Consider the following 17,913-nt stretch of genomic DNA (forward strand, 5'->3'; position numbering starts at 1 on the left):
ATTTTGTGACCTCTGTATTGTAGGTCCGGTTTATCTCGTGCGGCCTTCCAGATTGCCTCTTTCTCGGTGAAGATGTCTTTATTTATTTATACCATTTATAGAGCGCACTAATACCAACCGGTGTCCTGGCGCTAAAGTGGTAACTCCCTGGGATTATAATCTCGGATCTAACTCGAGAATAGCCAAGTTTTCAGACTTTTTCGGAATGCCAAAAGGTTGGCGCTCTGTTTCAAGGCTAAAGGAAGAGCATTCCAGGCCAGCGCTGCCCCTCTCACAAAGCTTCGGCCCCCCCCAACGCACCTTCCTAATGCGGGCGATCTTGATCAGCCCCAGGTTCGCTGATCTTAATTGTCTTTCCGGCGTATACCATTGGAAGAGCTGTTGGAGGAATTTTGGGCCTATTCCATGGAGCGCTTTGTAAACAATGCATAGGGCCTTAAACCTAATCCGCTTCCGCACCGGGAGCCAATGCAACTTAACCAGCTCCCTGGAAACGGGGGCGAATTTCGCAAGGCCAAGAATAAGACGGGCCGCCGCATTTTGCAGTATCTGCAGCTTATTAAGCAGCCCCTGGTGGGCCTCAAGTAGTAGACTGTTACAGTAATCGAGGCGGGAAAGCACTACGGCTGACACCACCGTCTTTCTACTCCCTGCTGGTAGGAAGGGAAGGATTTTCCTGATAATTTTCAGGGACCAATGAATGGAAAATGAAAGCACATTCACTTGGGATTTGTAGGAGAGTTGGTCATCAATGATTACTCCTAAATTCTTCACCTTTATCGCGGGGGAGGGGGTACCCATATCTTCCGGCCACCAATCCGGGGTCCAAAGATTGGTTTTCTGCCCAAAAAGTAGCACCTCCGTTTTAGAGGAATTCAATTCAAGCAGCTTTTTCCCATCCATATGCTGACTGCTTTCATACAGCCTTGAAACCTGGCAGCAACTCCTAGGTTTTTTCCCGGGAGCAATGATACCACAATCTGGGTATCATCGGCATACGATGTTAGCTCGAACCCGTAGGATCGGATCACCGGGGCAAGAGAGGAGACATAAAGGTTGAATAAGGTGGGGCTTAGGGAGGATCCCTGCGGGACCCCCCCTGGGAGTTTAAAAGGTTTTGACTCGAAATCTCCCATTGCCACCACCTGAACCCTGTTCCTCAGAAAGGCTTTCAAAATGCTCAGTGCCTTCCCCTGAATTCCGCAGTCTTCTAACCGGTCCACCAACACCTTGTGGTGGACCGTGTCGAAGGCCGCGGATAGGTCGAGAAGGACCAGGACAGCTTGTCCTCCTGCATCAAGAGCCTTCCTAACCTCTTCAATGGATTTAATCAGGGCGGTCTCAGTACTGTGACCTTCCCTGAACCCGTGCTGGGCTAGGTCCAGGCCCTGTGTTGTGCGCAAGAAGGCAGATAGTTGGAGGTTCATAGCCTTCTCAATTATTTTGGCAGGGAGCGGCAGCCTGGCAATGGGCCTGTAGCTGTTTGGATCAGTAATATCCAGTGTAGGCTTTTGGAGCAAAGGGAGGATGGAGGCCAGTTTCCAGCATGTGGGAAAATCACCCACCTCAAGCATCTGGTTATACAGCCCAGTTAGAGTGTCTGCAATTGGGCGGGCTGCCAGCTTTGCTACTGCCACAGGACAGGGGTCCAAGGGGGAGCCCGAGTTAGTAGCTTGCAATAGACTAAGGATGTCTGTAGTAAGTACTGGTGCAAACCCCAAAAATTTCTCTTCTTGAAAAATCCTCACGGGAGACCTGTGGGAGTCCTCTCGTAGGCTCAAGGCGACCTGTGGCTCAAGAGAGGTGAAAATGGCCTGTACTTTGTTATGAAAGAATGTGGCTAAGGACTCACAGAGTTCTAGACTAGGAGGAACGGTCACTGGCTTGAGAGTAGCTAAGCCAGCAACGGTGTCAAAGAGTTCTCTAGAAGAGTTCTTTGCCCTCTCTATCCGATCTGTAAAATATGTAGTCTTAGCCTGCCTTATAAGATCCTTATACATCCTAAGTGCAGCTTTCAATCTGGCCTTGTCTGTATCATAGTTGGAGCGCCAGGTGCGCTCCAGCTTCTTGCAGACAATTTTGGCATCTCTAAGCTCATCTGTAAACCATGGGGCTGACGGAGCCGATCTCATTGAGCGGCATACAGGCCTGATCGATCCATTCTGTATACCTAGCCGCCGCTTTGTTCACATCTGTTGGCAACATCGAGCTAGAAGACACCAGTAGCTCCTCAAGAGCAGTGCCCTCCAATTTTTTCCAGGGCCTGCAAGTCATTAATATGTTCCCGTTGTGTGTAGATATACGCACAGGGGGGCTGACGATGTTAAACAGCACCAGAGCATGGTCTGTCCAGGCCATGGGTTCCACCTTTTCCACCTTTTCAAATGTTACTGTCTGGTAGGAGTCCCGATCTGCCCGGCGGGGCGGACACCCGGTGCGCCCGATCCAGTGCCGGCGGAGAAGCCTTCTCGTCCCCCCAGATCTCATGGAGGAGCTGCGTCACGTATCCCATGGCGTCTTCCCCCTCTTCCCCAAGAGGAATTCCCCGGATACGGAGGTTGTTGCGGCGGCTCCTGTTCTCAAGGTCCTCCTGCTTCACTTGAAGCTCAATATTTTGCTCTTCAAGGGCCGCCAGGCGTTGCCAGAGGTGTTCCTGGTCCTCCGTGCGCGCATCCATCGTCCGCCCTAGCCCGTCCACGCGCTCTCCAAGCTCCGTGACCTCCTTCCGCATCTCCTTCACACACGTGTGCACTGCGGACCGCAGCGACCCAATCTCCGTCTTCAATTCGGACATGAAGGTGGACATAAACGCCTGCGTGACCGTCTGGGACTCCTCAAGAGCTCGCGACAACCCATCTCCGCCTGCGGCCGCCCCAGTCTTACCCCACATCGCTACAACAGTGTTGTCCTTGGGGGCCGCTGACGATTCAGCCTTGTTGCCTTTGTTGGAGCGCGTCATTGCGAAGGACCACTGCCTGGAGTCTAGGGCCACAGGCACTCCTCACTGTGTCGTAGAAGCCCAACCGGGGCAGAGAGGGCCGCGTTAAGGTCTACGCTGGGGCCTGGCTCAGCCCCTACACCTCACCCCGCACACCAGTCCAGTAATTCCTCCTCTCCACCCGCAAAGACCAGCCTACATCACAGGCACACCAGCGGGACCATCAGAGCCCGGAGGTCAGAGGAGGGGACCCGGCCAACAGCCACCCCAGAGGAGAGAGCAAAGTTAATGAAGGAGGGAAGCTTGCGGTGTCCACTACCCCTTAGCTCCCAGGGGCCACTCTTCCCACGGGGCCGGCACAGTACCTGTTCGCGCCTTAGGCTGGCGGCGCCTCAGATGTCCAGCTTCCGCAGCAGCGGGGGCCTGCCAGCTCCAGCCTCCCCACCACCTTCAGGGAGCCGCTCTTGTCTCAGGCCGCCAAGGAGCCCGCAGGCCGTCGATCGTCCACCGCAGGGGGGGGCCGTCCTGCACAGATCACCACTCGCAGGGGCCTAGCTCCTCGAACCCCCAGGCAGCTCCGCTGTCGCTTCCACCACAGGCCACACTCCACTCCACGCCACAGGACCTTGCTCCAGTCGGAAGATGGGCCTCACCGGAGGCCTCTGGCGCCCAGATCCTCTTCCTCAAGATGGCGGGGCACAGCGCTCACTGCACACCCTGGCGGTCGGCTCCACACCATCGTGGGTCACCAATGCCTGGGCAGCGGGGTCAATCTCCACCTCCGCAACCGGCGATCTCCGGTGCCGCCCAGCAGAATCCCCATCAGCCAACAGCAAAACAGTCGTGCAGGCACGCTAGGCCGCCGTCACTAGGCTGCACCGCTAGGCCCCGGCGGTCAAAATGGCGGACCACAGTCCCGCAGCTTCCCTCGTCCGTTCCTCTGAGCGCGGGATAGTCTCTCCTCGGGTGCAGCCGCCCGGGCGGCCCCACCAGCTCCGCCTCGCCGCCTCCGCTGCCCACTTTGCAAGAGGTAAAGGGCCGCTGCCCCGCTCACGCCACTCGGAGGGCTCCGCCGGCCAGCACCCCCACGGCCGCAGCCGGCACGCCGCCGCCAGCACCACGGGGCAGGGAACAGCAAGTCGTCGCTGGGACTCCAGCAGGGGCCCCCCTCAGCACAGGCGCTCCTCTGGCACTGGACACCCACCAGGAGAGGCGGACGCACCCGGACTCACCAGCAGCCGGAGGGTAGTGTAGGCCGCAGGCGGGGGAAAATGGCGGGCTCCACCTAGGACCGCAGGCAACCTCGGCCAGGCAGCCACCGCTGTGCAGGAGGGGCCAGGTCCCCTCGCACCCCACAGCCAGTCCGTCGCCGCTCACAGCCTCCCGCCGTTCGTATGCTCCAAAGTCCAGGGGCTCGTCCACTCGTCACCCACGCCGCAGACCAAGCCGCAGGGGACAGAGCGCAAAATGGCGGCTACCCCGGCCAGCCGGCTGCGCTGTCACCGCTGGGCAGCTTCCGAAGCCCTCCGGTGTCACAGGCTCTCCGTTCTCCTTAGCGCCACGGTCAGCAGGTCTTCCACACCCCTCGGTCGGCAGGTAGGTGCCCTGACTCCTCTGAAATCGCCTAAAACAGCGGCGTGCAGCGGGAGCTCCTCCGGAGCACGTCTCACTGCATTGCCGCCTTGGCCACGCCCCCTAGGGGATATTTTTAAAGATGGAGCATTGGTTTCCTTCACGGAATTAATGGGAAAATATACAATATCTAAGAATGATTTCTTTGACTATTTCCAGCTACATGATTTCTTATATAAACATTGCAGACCCCAGACTATTCTAAGTAATGAATTTCTTGAAGCTGTGTTCAAAGGGGCAAAGATTGGGATTTTGTATGAAATACTACTTTCAAAGCAAAGTGATGTTATAGCAGCTCATGGTGTGAAATGGCAGATTCGATTGGGCAACTCTGGTTTATTCTTGCAAGAATCAATCGATATGGCGGGCAAAGTGATTTTGACTGCAAATTTACGCACCCAACACTATAAAACTGTGTTTCATTTATATCATACGCCAGTTAAAATGATGAAGTGGGGCGATGTTCATGATGGAAAATGCTTTAGGTGTCAAACTGAGGAAGCAGATATTGTACATGTATTCTATGATTGCAACGTGCTTAGACAATTTTTTTTAAGTCTTGAACAATTTCTGCTCAAAACAACTAAGGTGCATTGCCCTATAAATCGTGAGTTGTTACTCTTTGGGGTGTGTAATGATAGAGAAACTATAGAGATTTGTTATCCTTATTTTATTTTTATGGCGATGGCTGTTGCTCGACTATGCATTGCCACGATGTGGCTGAAACCAGAGGCGCCAGCTTATGAAATGTGGTGAGCTAAGTTTTATAATGTATTTCATCTGGAGTTTAATTTGTATCATATTAAATCTCTGAAGAAAAAGCAACTCGGGTTGAAGATTTGGCAACCTATGTTGCAACATATGGAAACGTCGTTGTGAAATCATGTTATTTTAATTCTTTGCCCTGCTCTTTGTTTTTGCTTTTTTCCTGTGTATTTTGTGTATGCTATGAACTGAACAATAAAGATTTGTAAAAAAAAAAACAAAGATCACTGATGTGGTTGGAGTAGGCACCAACATCTGGATGTTCAATTTTTCCGCTCCTCTCACAAAGACCTCGTGAAAGGTGTTAATATCATCTATCGGGGAGACTCTATGTGGTGGAGAGTTCTCAATGGTGAGATTGTGATTGTGATCTGGGTCTGTGTGACCTATGGCGATGACGATACCTCCTTTATGACGCATGGTGACTGTGAGAACAATACTGCATCCTGGAAAGCGATCTTGACTTTGGACGAGATGGCGAAAGAGATGTTCAAGCGGATGGAATTGGCGCTGTAGGCTGTGGAGGAGGAGTTGATAAAGGAGTACCTGGCAAGACTATAGGTAAAGATGGGGAATAAACCCTAGAATAGTCAGACTCTGATGAAGAATAAATAAGTCTCCTCTTCCTCTGCCGTGTTGTAGACGTCAGCCTGCTCCTCAACGTCGACCTCCTGTGATGGTGCGTCAGAGATCTGCTTCTCGATGTCGAAGTCTCCTTGACGTCGAACTGCTTCCTGATGCTGAAAGAATGGTTTAGCTCGACGTCAACCTACTTCTCAATGGCGATCAGAGGCTCTTTGTTGACAGCGGAAGAGTCTTGGACATTGACCTACCCAGTCTCAACGTACATCTTTGTCGACAGCGAATCAACTCCTGACGGCGAACAGGTGGGTGCTGTACTTTGCCTCGACGGTGATGTTCTCGAAGTCGACGGGGAATGACGCTGTTTTTTAGTTGAAGACCTTTTTTTGGATGTTTCTTGTCCACCAGAGGTTGATGAGAGAGCACTGGTAGAGGACTGACCCTCTCCTTGCTCTTTAGGATTACGTGCAGACTACATCTGCTTCCTGCGCTGTTCTTCCATGCCCTGGAGGTGAATCTTCTCTTTATCACATAGAGTTCACCTGGAAACGTCTTGCAGTGTTAACAGTCTTCAGGATGAGGACTTGCCAGAAGACAAAGAATACAGACACTATGAGGGCCTGTTTTAGCTTTCATTCTCCCACAGGAAGGGTATTTATTGGATAAGGGTGGCATTTTAAAGGACAATACACCCCCATTCTTGTCAGAAAAATGCTTTAAATGCAAGGGATAGTTGTAAGACGTCGAGTGAAGAGATATTTGATAAAGTTCATAAGTAAATTTTGAAGAAAAAGCCTTAGAAGGGCAGAGTTTAGTGCTACTAGGTCCTGTCAGCAGGGGCCAGAAAACAGAACTGAAGTAACTGCCTCTATCCAAGCATGATGGGATACTGGAAGTCCCTGGGCCTTAAAGGCGCCACGTCTATTTTTAGCTCTTATAATGGCAGCCTATGAGGCTACACGGTCCTATGCTCCTTCATTTCTATACTCTATTAAAAAAGAGGTTGTGAAAGACATTTGTATTGTTTTACAAAAGCAGTGGTCATTTATATGCATGATAGTTTTTGATATACAAAATGAAGAATTTGCCCATTGTAGCCTTTTCCTACAGGATGCATAATATTTTCTTTAAGTGACCCTGCAAGCCTTCCGAAGAAAGGTAAACATCTACACTCAAGAAAATATATTGGATAAAGTGCTCCGGGGCCCCACGCGTGGGCGGGACTATTCAGTGCTTATGACTATACATGGAAAACCCCTACAAGAGAAATATGTGTTAGGCATCAAATAGCAAGGATCAAAGTTCCTTCTGATAATAACCACAGACAAACTGAGTTAATTTGAGAAACAGCCCTTTGTAAAATTGCAGAAAAGTGAGAAGTATGAATTATATGGCTTTAGGAATAGCACTGCCAAAACCAGAGCCTATGAATTGGTGTGGGGTGGAGGCAACTCAACTTCACTTACCAATAACTTCTCCTTATTTGTCAGTATGGACACGAGTCTCTGCTCCCAGTCATGTTTCAGCTGTTTTATCTCACGTCTCTCAGGTATTGACCTACTAAAAGAACAAAGTCTTAGTTCAGTCTAATGATTTGCATGGTACTCCATCCCATATGAGGTCAATTCAAGGGCCAGTAATTAGGTCACGTGCACATGTGGAAACAGAATTATGACACTGGTAGGTTGGCCTACAAGTCTTGCATTATCGGAGGGTGATCAGCAACACTAGCAATTAAACAAATCAGAGAGACAGTTACGGTTCAAGACAATTAAAGTAAATTTGTTCAATCAGTGATGGATAGTTGGTAGAGCCCAGGAAGTGAAAGCATTGATTTAAGCATCTCCCTGATCATAAAAAGGTTGCTTTCTGCTCTTAGTTCAGGCACAAGAGAGTTTTAAGTTTTTGGGATATACACTGTGGAAATCTTCCTTTCAGACAGGAATATTCATGCTTGCCAGTTGTGTCGTCATGCACAGAGGGCTCATTGGGGAAAGTAAAAAAACAACTAATTGGCAGACATTACACGTGGCCCATGACCAGTAGTTTTTGAGTCAGATGCTTACGTTTACGGACATTCTCCGCTAGAGGGGGGATTTACTGCAGGGCTACATTTACATGGTCATTAACTTGTTTATCTTTATTGTTCTCTGCATAGCCATAACAATAATATAAAACTGCAAGTAGGCCAAATGTTTTACAATGTGTAGTCTATCTTACATCAATAAAAATCATATTTCAATAAAAGAAACCTAGCATCTAATATCAACAATCTCGTTGCAAAGATCAATGTTCTGTATATCGCATAATATCAATTAAGACACATTTCCAAAATACACATTCTCAGATTACCGGAGTCATTAAGGCGAAGGTATGAACAAGCATGCAAACAGCATTACAGATTTTACTTGTCTACCGAGCCGGTAAGTACTCAAACCTGCCAAATGTATGTAGGAACCATGCATTGTATCAGAACATGATCAGTCTTATAACAAAATGCAAGTGCATAGTTAATTTCTGTAGTCTCATAGTGATTAAATATTGAAAGGAACCATGTTCTATGCAATGCAGTTACTTAGTGTAAATACGCATTATATGTAGAATGTTTTCCATGAACTCCCCACCGCAGAGCAGGCACAGAGTATTTTAGCTGGTTCTTTACATGGTCATTTCTCTGCTGTCCGAGAATTAGTTTGCCTGTCACAATTTGGCCATTTTGACTCCATTTTAGGTATGAGACGGATTTATTCAAAAAAGGGGAAATTTTCATCTGGCTAATCAACAGCAGGTGCACACATTTTGTGCTTGCGTTCATTTATTGTTAGAAGGAGACAACAGAGTCCACAGCTAATCTAAGGAGGAAGACTTGTGTTAGCAGGCCTGGCTCTAAGCCTGGGAAATTGGGACGAAAGCATCAACATTACAAAGAAATCAAAATCCTAAAAGATAAAGTTGAAATGGAGTTAAGGTTGACTAATATGCTTTGACAAATGAAGATAATAAAATCCTAGTGCACATGCTCGTGCGAGGATACTTCTCCTTCCCATCATTGTCCTTTGTCAAATGTATCTTAACTCAAGCTTCCTCAAGTTATGACAATGGAGGGAGTCAACATTGATTTAGTACAATTTGCTTGGTCAACGAGGTGAAGGATGTACCTTACCATGAACATTTCTGAACGTTTTTTTGGGCTATGCCACTATCAACATGTTAGTCAATACTTATACTCTATCAACCAATGTTTTTAAGAGATATACATTCACAAGAAAATAAGGACTGTAGTTGCAGTATATAGCAGACATCTAGGAACCCCATCTAGGAACAGGCTTATTCTGCAAGTTATCTTTACTGCTTTCAGCTGTTAGTCGACGATAAATATTTTCACTATGCAGCAGATTACCTTACCCTAACGTAACGGTTATACGTTTTTATTTTTCAGTTTATCATCAGCTGAATATATTTAAGCACGTATCTTCATCACCTGCATTTTTACCCGATGTTTATTTATTCTTTATTTGATTCTAAAGAAGGTAAAATGCTGTAACAACCACCACATTCCTGATTTCACATGAGGGATTGCTCAGGAATTGTAAACCGTAAGATATATTGCAGCATTTGTTGCTCAAAAGTTCTTTTTAAAATGTGGCTTTTGCTTTCACTATTGTAATATTTTGTAGAAGCTAGAAAACGGAAGGTCTAAGCACCAGAGATCAGTCGACGATGGGATATTACATTATTTGGTTGCAGAGGGATGCTGAAGGGATTCATTGAATTGTGTTAATTGCCAAGTACACTTGAGTTCATTTAAAACTTAGAACTAATATTATGTACTGCTGTTTAATAAAGAATTATATTAGATATAGCATGTGTTATTTTTTCACATTTCAGGGAATGGATGGCCTTCCCAACACAGACGTGCAGGTGGAATTTTGCTCTGAAACAGTGGTCTGTGCCCTAAGGACATAGTATGGAAATATATCAAGTGATAAGACCCTGTCTGAAGCAAAAGAATGCTGTAAACACTCTTTCTGCTCGCCTGGAAAATGAAGCACTATCTAAATTAAGGAAGCCTCCGAGGGGTACGGAATGTGCTATAGAGTGAGGCTGAGCAAGATTTTCTCTGTTTCGAGCATTTTGCTAATGCACTGTGATGATTCTTTCTCAAACAAGGGTTGGGCCTGGATATTTCAATTTTGCAGGCCATAAATAGTTACATATCTTGTGCTATTTCATTTTAATAACTGAAAGCATGTTTAAAGAAAAGAGTATTTGGCTGGCGTTAATCCGCAGAGTATTGAACACCTAATCTAAATTGAGCTCAGACTGGAAGAAATGTGTCCTGCTCAGTGAGGCATCCAGTGTAAACATTTAATTGTTTAAACTTTCAACAAAGGTGCACTGATCAACCCAAGTCTACTCTGCCGATTTAGTGGTGATATTGCATGTGAACCGTCAACAGTGTTTGTGAGGTTGTGTCTGATGTCATAAAACATGGCCTTATTTTTTTTTATTTCAAGTGTTTTATTGGTTTTGCAAAAAGGAGAAAGAAAAAGAACAAAGGAAAACATCAGAGTGAACCTCTTATCAAGGTTAATACAGGGAGTAAATACAAAAAAGATCTCATAAAATAGCATCAGATGGGAAAAATTGTCTCAATGATAACACAATGGAGCTAACCTCTAGAAATCTATAAAAGGAGAAAAAGAGAAAGATTTAAGAAGAAGAAATGGAAATAGAGAGGAGCGAGACGACGAAAGAAGGAGAAACAGAGATAGACACTGCAAATTGCTATGTAGTGGTAGGCACAAGAGTGATCTATGAACGACATATGTATCATGTAGCGTAAATATAATACAAACTGTAATACAAAATATAATACAAAATACAGCCCGTACATAGGGAATAAATCAAAATTATATAGCAGGGTTGATTGCAATCTAACGGAGGTTTATGAGAGTCAAAATAATATCTCCAGTGCTCTCTCAAACCAAATATTGGCTTTTGCATAAGGCCTTCTGGACTCCTGCTTGATTATTTTCTTTAGGGATCCGAGACGATGCATCATGTTGGAACTGTAATCAAGAAATAGGGGACTTAGCCCATCTTATCCTGCACTGTCCGGCTGTGAAGTCTTTCTGGGATAGGATTTTTGAATTCTTATGTGATTTGTTAAGTGTACATTAACTAAATAATTCTCTACCTTACCAATGGCTTTTTTAAGGGTGGACTCAGGCTCTGGTGCTGATAAAGCTCTCCTCGATCTTTTATTACATTCTGCTGTGAAAATTATCCTTACCAACTGGAAAGACACTAGCAAAACTTCCTACAAAAGTTGGATAAATTGGATTACTCACCTCAGTGGTGCAGACAACATTGCTTTACAAAATTCTCTGTGGAAACCCTCAACCAGACAGATGAGGAACTTGTTGGACAATTATTTTGACTCTCACCGTTTTTTTCTGATCCCACATGGCAATTGCTATGGAGTAAATGTTTCGCAGTTTTAATATGATTCATTCTCACTTCAGAGTTCTTAGGTTATTATGTTAAAGTAACTTTTAAAGTGCAGGATTAACGGGAGGTGTCTTGGCGCTAGCTCTGTTGAGTTGGCTCAGGTGAGTCATTACTTAGAGAAGAACCAGGTTTTTAATACAACAAATTGAGCATGGCTTTGATGTAAGGAGGTAGAAAATACAAAGCAAGAATTCCCTTTTTCATTGATCAAAAGACAAGCCTAGTCTAAACAATAAATAAATAACTTAGGCAAACCGGATATAAGACTTATGTGATATAGTATATAAAAGCTTCTCACAAAGAGATCTTTTGATAGCATCAACAAAAAAGAAAAAGAATAAGAAAAGCTTTGTGTTATACAGAACGGTCCCTTTTCTAAGTACTGGGGTACCTCCTTCATATTTTGGCGAGGAGGTAGATAATTCCATTCTTTTGTAGAGCTCATCACAAAACTTCTTCCACCCCAATTGGTCTGTATAAACCTAGGGACCACATGTTTCTTGGCTCTGGGGGTGGCAGATTTCTACTTGGCTCATACCATTTGAAACAACTTTTCAAGTAATCTGGACAATCATCATGAAGGGCTTTGTAGGCTATACATAGAACATTACATCTAATTTGTTGTTGAGACAGTTCAGCTTATAAATGGCTTGCGAGGCAGATTTATATATTTGTGGATACCGGCAAGCAGTCTAGCGGCTGCTTTCTGCAGAATCTGTAGTTTATTCAGATATTGGTGTTACATGTTTAGATACAGGTCATTACAATAATCTATTTTTTCTAAAAAACAATGCTGTTACCACCGTTTTTTGTGTATTGACGGGAATAATAGGAAGATTTTTTTTATCATCCTCAAGATGTGATAAGAGGATGAGATAGGAATATGCTACTTACCAGTATGCATCTGTTCTTGGCATGTAGGGCTGCTGATATTCACATCTTGTGCATAGATCGCCGCCTAGTGTTGGGTCCGGATGATTGCACATTGTGGTCCTGGAAGAGTCTTCGAAGTATCACGAGATAGGTGGCTCCTCCCCTGGACTACAGTGCGCATGGGCATCCTCTCCATCCTCAGATTGTTTTTCGCCATTGTGGCAGGGATGGAGTATGATACAGTAAGTGATGTCCATGCTAGAGAGTAATTCTGAATGCTACAGCTGCGACAGGCACCGGGGAGGAGGGAGGGCGATGTGAATATCAGCAGCCCTACATGCCAAGAACAGATGCATACTGGTAAGTAGCATATTCCGTTCGAGGCATGTGGGCTGCTGAATTCACATCTTGTGCATAGAATGTATAGCAGTCTCCTCCTAGCGGCGGTTGCCCGTGCCAGCTGCAGCAGTTTGAAAAAGAGTTTTGAGTACAGCCTGTCCTACAGCTGCTTGCTGTTTGGAGTGTACATCTACGCAGTAGTGTTTGGTAAATGTGTGTATGGTAGTCCATGGGGCTGCCTTACATATGTCTTCTAGAGGAATGTTTCCTAGGAAAGCCATGGAAGCCTCTAATTTGCGTGTGGAATGCGCTCTTGGGGGAACTGTTAATGTGCGTTTAGCCTTTTGAGAACAGATTTGTATGCACTTAACAATCCATCTGGCTATACCTGATTTGGAAATGGGGTTGCCTTTGTGCTGTGGTGAAAAGGCAACAAACAGCTGTTTAGTCTTTCTGAAAAGTTTTGTTCTGTCTATATAGTACAGGAGAGCTCTTTTAACGTCAAGGGTATGTAGAGCTCGTTCTGCCACGGAATCTGGATTAGGGAAGAATACTGGCAGTTCAATAGCTTGGTTGAGGTGAAACTGGGACACCACCTTTGGCATAAATTTAGGGTTAGTTCGCAGCACTACCCTATTAGCGTGAATTTGTATAAATGGCTCCTGAATAGTTAGGGCTTGCAGCTCACTAACTCTTCTGAGTGATGTAATCGCAACTAGGAAAGCTACTTTCCATGTTAGGAATTGTATCTCACAGGAGTGTAGAGGTTCAAAGGGTGGTCCCATTAGTCTGGTAAGAACCACATTGAGGTTCCAGACAGGTGAAGGAGGGTGCCTTGGAGGAATGATTTGTTTGAGCCCCTCCAGGAAAGCTTTAATAGCAGGTACTCTGAAGAGTGAGAGGTGCTGCCTGTTTTGAAGATAAGCTGCCACCGCAGCCAAGTGTATACGAATGGAGCTGTAAGCCAGATTGCATCTGTGTAAATGTAGGAGGTAACATAGGATGTTTTGAGTAGATGCATCTAGCGGATTTATGTCATTATTTTTACAATCAATGACAAATCGTTTCCATTTCGCCGCATAGCATGCCCTGGTGGTAGGCCTCCTTGCCTCTTTGATAATATTCATACAGTCGGGAGGCAAGTTGAGGTAACCAAACTCTATGATCTCAGAAGCCAGATCGCAAGGTTCAACTGTTGCGGATCTGGGTGCTGAATGTCACCATGGCTCTGCGTTAAAAGGCTGGGTGTTAACCGCAGCCTTTGATGAGGAACCACGGAAAGTTCTAGGAACGCGGTGTACCATGGTTGCCTCGCCCATGTTGGAGCAACTAGGATTAGTGTCATTGAGTGCTGTCGCAGTTTGCGTGCCACTAGTGGTATGAGTGGGGCTGGGGGAAAAGCGTACGCAAACCTGCCTGACCAGTTCATCCATATCGCATTGCCCTGAGATTGCGGATGTGGAAACCTGGCGGCGAAGCTTTGGCATTTTGCGTTTTCGCTTGTGGCGAACAGGTCTATTTCTGGGTGACCCCACGGCTGGAAGTACGGCTGCAGCACTGAGGGATGTATCTCCCACTCGCGCATTTGGTGGCTGTGTCTGCTGAGTAGATCCGCCATCTGGTTGTGCCTGCCTGGGAGGTGTTCCGCTATGAGGAATATGTTCCTCTGAATGGCCCACTTCCACATGCTTTGCGCTAGATGTGACAACTGTGGAGAGTGTGTTCCTCCCTGCTTCTGTATGTAGTACATGGCAGTCATGTTGTCTGTGCGGATCAACACGACTTTGTTGCACAAATGTACTTTGAACGCCTTCATTGCCAGAAAGATTGCCATCAGTTCCAGCATGTTGATGTGCATTCTCTTTTGCTGTGTTGTCCATAGTCCCTGCACTGTGTAATGGAGGACATGCGCTCCCCATCCCAGGAGAGATGCGTCCGTTGTCAGCACAATTTGTGGTACAGCCTCTTGGAACGGTCGTCCCTTGCAAATGTTTTGTGGTTTCCACCAATGCAGAGAGCTGTATGCGCGACCGGTCACCAACACTAGGTCCTTCAATTGGCCTTGAGTCTGGTTCCACTGCCGTGCTAAGCACTCCTGGAGCGGACCCATGTGTAGTCTCGCGTGAGGGACTATGAAAATGCAGGAGGTCATCATGCCTATCAACTGCATAAACAGCCTTGCTGTGAGCGAGTGTTGTGGTCTGAATTTCTGAATGAGTAACTGAATGCTGTTGATTCTGGCTGTGTTTGGCTGCGCTTTTGCCGCTAGAGTGTCTATTGTGGCTCCTAGGTACTGCTGTACGTGGGCGGGCTGAAGATGAGACTTTGGGTAGTTCAATGAGAATCCGAGGCTGTGTAGGAGGTGAATAGTGCGGGACATGTGACTGGCACATTGCTGGGCTGACTTTGCTTGGATGAGCCAGTCGTCTAGATAGGGGTAGACGTGAACATGGTTTCTCCGTAGGTGAGCAGCCACTGTTGCTAGGCACTTGGTAAACACCCTGGGGGCCGTAGTCACCCCGAAAGGCAGTACGTTGAACTGGTAGTGCTTGTTTTGGATGGTAAACCTGAGATACTTCCTGTGTGCTGGATGTATTGGGATGTAGAAATACGCATCTTTTAAGTCTAGGGTAGCGAGGAAGTCCCCTTGACTGAGTAATGGTAGAACCTGCTGTAAAGTGAGCATGTGAAAATGTTCTGACAAGATGTATTGGTTTAGGGGCCTGAGGTCTAGTATTGGCCTGAGAGACCCGTCCTTTTTGGGGATTAAGAAGTACAGGGAGTACACCCCTATACCTTGTTCCTGTATAGGGACGAGTTCTATGGCCCCTTTTTGCAGCATGCTGATAACTTCTTGCTGCAATAAGTCTATGTGCTCTGCGGACATAGGACGGCGTTTTGGGGGTATGTTGGGTGGAGTGGATGTTAGCTCTAGACAATAACCATACTGAATGAGTTGTCTCACCCACCTGTCTGTGGTAATGCTTTCCCAGACTGGCAGGAACTGTTGTAATCTGCCCCCGACCGGTGTTATATGGTACGGGGGCAGCGACAAGGCGTCACTGCTTAGTATTGGCGGAAGATCTGGTGTTGTTATAACCTCGTCCTCTGCCTTTACTGCTGTTGCCACGGTATCCACCTCTGTTTGTTTTAGTATAGGTGGTCTGCGTGTTCCCTTTGTTGTATTGAGTCTGCTGGGATGCCTGTCCTCTTGAAGCTTCTCCGTTACTGGAGCGACAAAAGGAACCACCTCTGAATTGTTGAGACTGCAAGGCCCCCATAGATTTGGCTGTCTCTGTGTCTTTCTTTATTTTTTCTAAAATGGAGTCCACATCAGGACCGAATAAAAAAAATCAGGGTTTACAGGCTGATTTAATAAAGTGTTGAATCTCTGGTTTGAACCCTGAGATACGCAACCAAGCATGCCTTCTGAGCATGACACTAGTGTTGATGGCTCTGGCTGCAGTGTCAGCTACGTCCAGCACACATTTAATGGAAGCATTGGATAGGAGTTTCCCTTCCTGTATTAGTTTTTCTGCTCCTTCTTTGTAGGCATCAGGCAAATGTTGTAGCAGTTGCTCCAATGTGTCATAATGTGCCCTATCGTATCTGGCTAATAGGGCCTGTGTGTTGGAAATTCTCCAGATGTTAGCTGCCTGTGCAGCTACCCTCTTCCCAGAAGCTTCTAACACTTTAGACTCTTTGTCTGGAGGAGGGGCATCACCAGTTGTCTGGGAGTTGGCACGTTTACGAGCATTGGAGACAACCAAACAGTCCAACGGCAACTGTCCCTCAATGTATGTAGGGTCCACAGGCGCCGGTCTGTATTTTCTTTCGATGCGGGGGTTAACAACCCTTGCTCTGGTGGTCTCCTTAAAAATGTCTCCTGCGTGTTTGAGGACACCCTTTAACATCGGCAATGTTTTAACTGATTTCTCTGAAGTGGAGAAAGTGTCAAACAAGAAATCCTCCTCAATTGGGTCAGCATGCATGTCCACATCATGATTATGTGCTGCCCTCTCTATTAGTGCGCTAAACGCCGTTGTATCCTCTGTGGGCAAAATTTTTACAGGATAAGAAGGAGTATCAGGGATAGGTTGTGACTCCCCCTGGTCAGCAGTGTCCATCCAGGTTTGAGCCTGGTCATCTTGATCATAGTCCGCAGGGTAACTATATTGTTCGTCATAGTTGTACCCTAGCTCCACAGTAGAGCGTGTGGGTGAGTACGTATAAGTGTCTTGGTCATGGTACTGCACACTTTCAAAAAGGACAGGCGATGTGGAAGAGCACCTTTTCTTTTTTAGAGGAATTTTATAGGATTCCAGTGGATTTTCCGACCTGATCTTTCTTTGATATATAGTAAGTGTACCAGTGTCGGCGTCGATATGGATCTTTGACTGTTCATCATAGGAGGGCTCCTGATACACCACGCTTGCGTCTTGAGGATGACTCCTCTTCCCAAGTGTTACACTTTTGGAATGTTCGATCCCCTTTGTCGGATCCGTTCCCTTAGGTCGTGCTGTTGGTGGCAGGCCGAATTTTATGGGCGGCTTCGGGCCTGGCGTCGACATGGCACCGACGGACTTTGCTTTGTCGTCGTGCTTTTTCCTTTGCGTCGACTTTGGTGCTTGCGCTGGAGGTGCGCTCTTCTTTACGGATTCGATTTGCTCCTTCGAGGCGCCTTTGACTTTCGGCTCGAGGGCTTTGACGAGCTGTTGTTTTTCGACTTGGTGCCTTGGTTCGAGGGCCTTTTGAGAGTCCTTTTGAGTGTCGCTGTCCGTCGATGCCGACCTCGTTGGTTCGACGTACTTGGCTTTCGCGATGGACTGTAGCGCACCAAACTTCGGATCGACACCCTTTGCGGTTGACCTTTTAGGGTCGTCGACACCTTTTTTCGACGTCGATTCCGATGTGCTTACACTCTTCGATCCAATGGCTGACTTTAGCAGTTTCGGTTTGTCCTCGATAGCTTTCGGTTTCGCTTTTAGTTGGGCGACCGATGGCTCCTGTGAAATATTCTTAGCCGGGCCGACACGCGTGGCTATAGAATGCTTAATATGATCTTGGCTAAGGCCTTTCGGCGATGCCTCGACCGGAGCCTTTGAAAGCTTAAGAGTGTCTTGTTTAGGCCCAGTACCCACTGTTGGGCCTGGTTCATCACTCGAGTCGTCATCGACGGCTCCGATGGGGGACACGTCGTCCCTTACCTCTTCGACGTTTTCTTCTTCGACGACGTGCTCCTCGTCGTCCTCATAGTAGTCGGAGCCATG

General features: G+C 46.7%; 1 protein-coding gene across 4 annotated transcripts in view; it reads right to left on the reverse strand.

The window, feature by feature from the left end:
* The window catches only part of RNF214 (ring finger protein 214), a 203,511-nt gene that overhangs the window by 132,224 nt on the left and 53,374 nt on the right, over positions 1-17,913 (reverse strand). For 3 of the 4 annotated variants that reach the window (XM_078682288.1, XM_078682285.1, XM_078682286.1), the window contains exon 10: positions 7,384-7,477. In XM_078682288.1, the coding sequence (XP_078538414.1) occupies positions 7,384-7,477 (94 nt within the window). The remainder of the gene's footprint in view (positions 1-7,383; positions 7,478-17,913) is intronic. The other variant, XM_078682289.1, reaches the window with a different exon arrangement.

This window comes from Lissotriton helveticus, chromosome 3_1 (genome assembly GCF_964261635.1).
Source record: "Lissotriton helveticus chromosome 3_1, aLisHel1.1, whole genome shotgun sequence".
Lineage (NCBI taxonomy): Eukaryota > Metazoa > Chordata > Amphibia > Caudata > Salamandridae > Lissotriton > Lissotriton helveticus.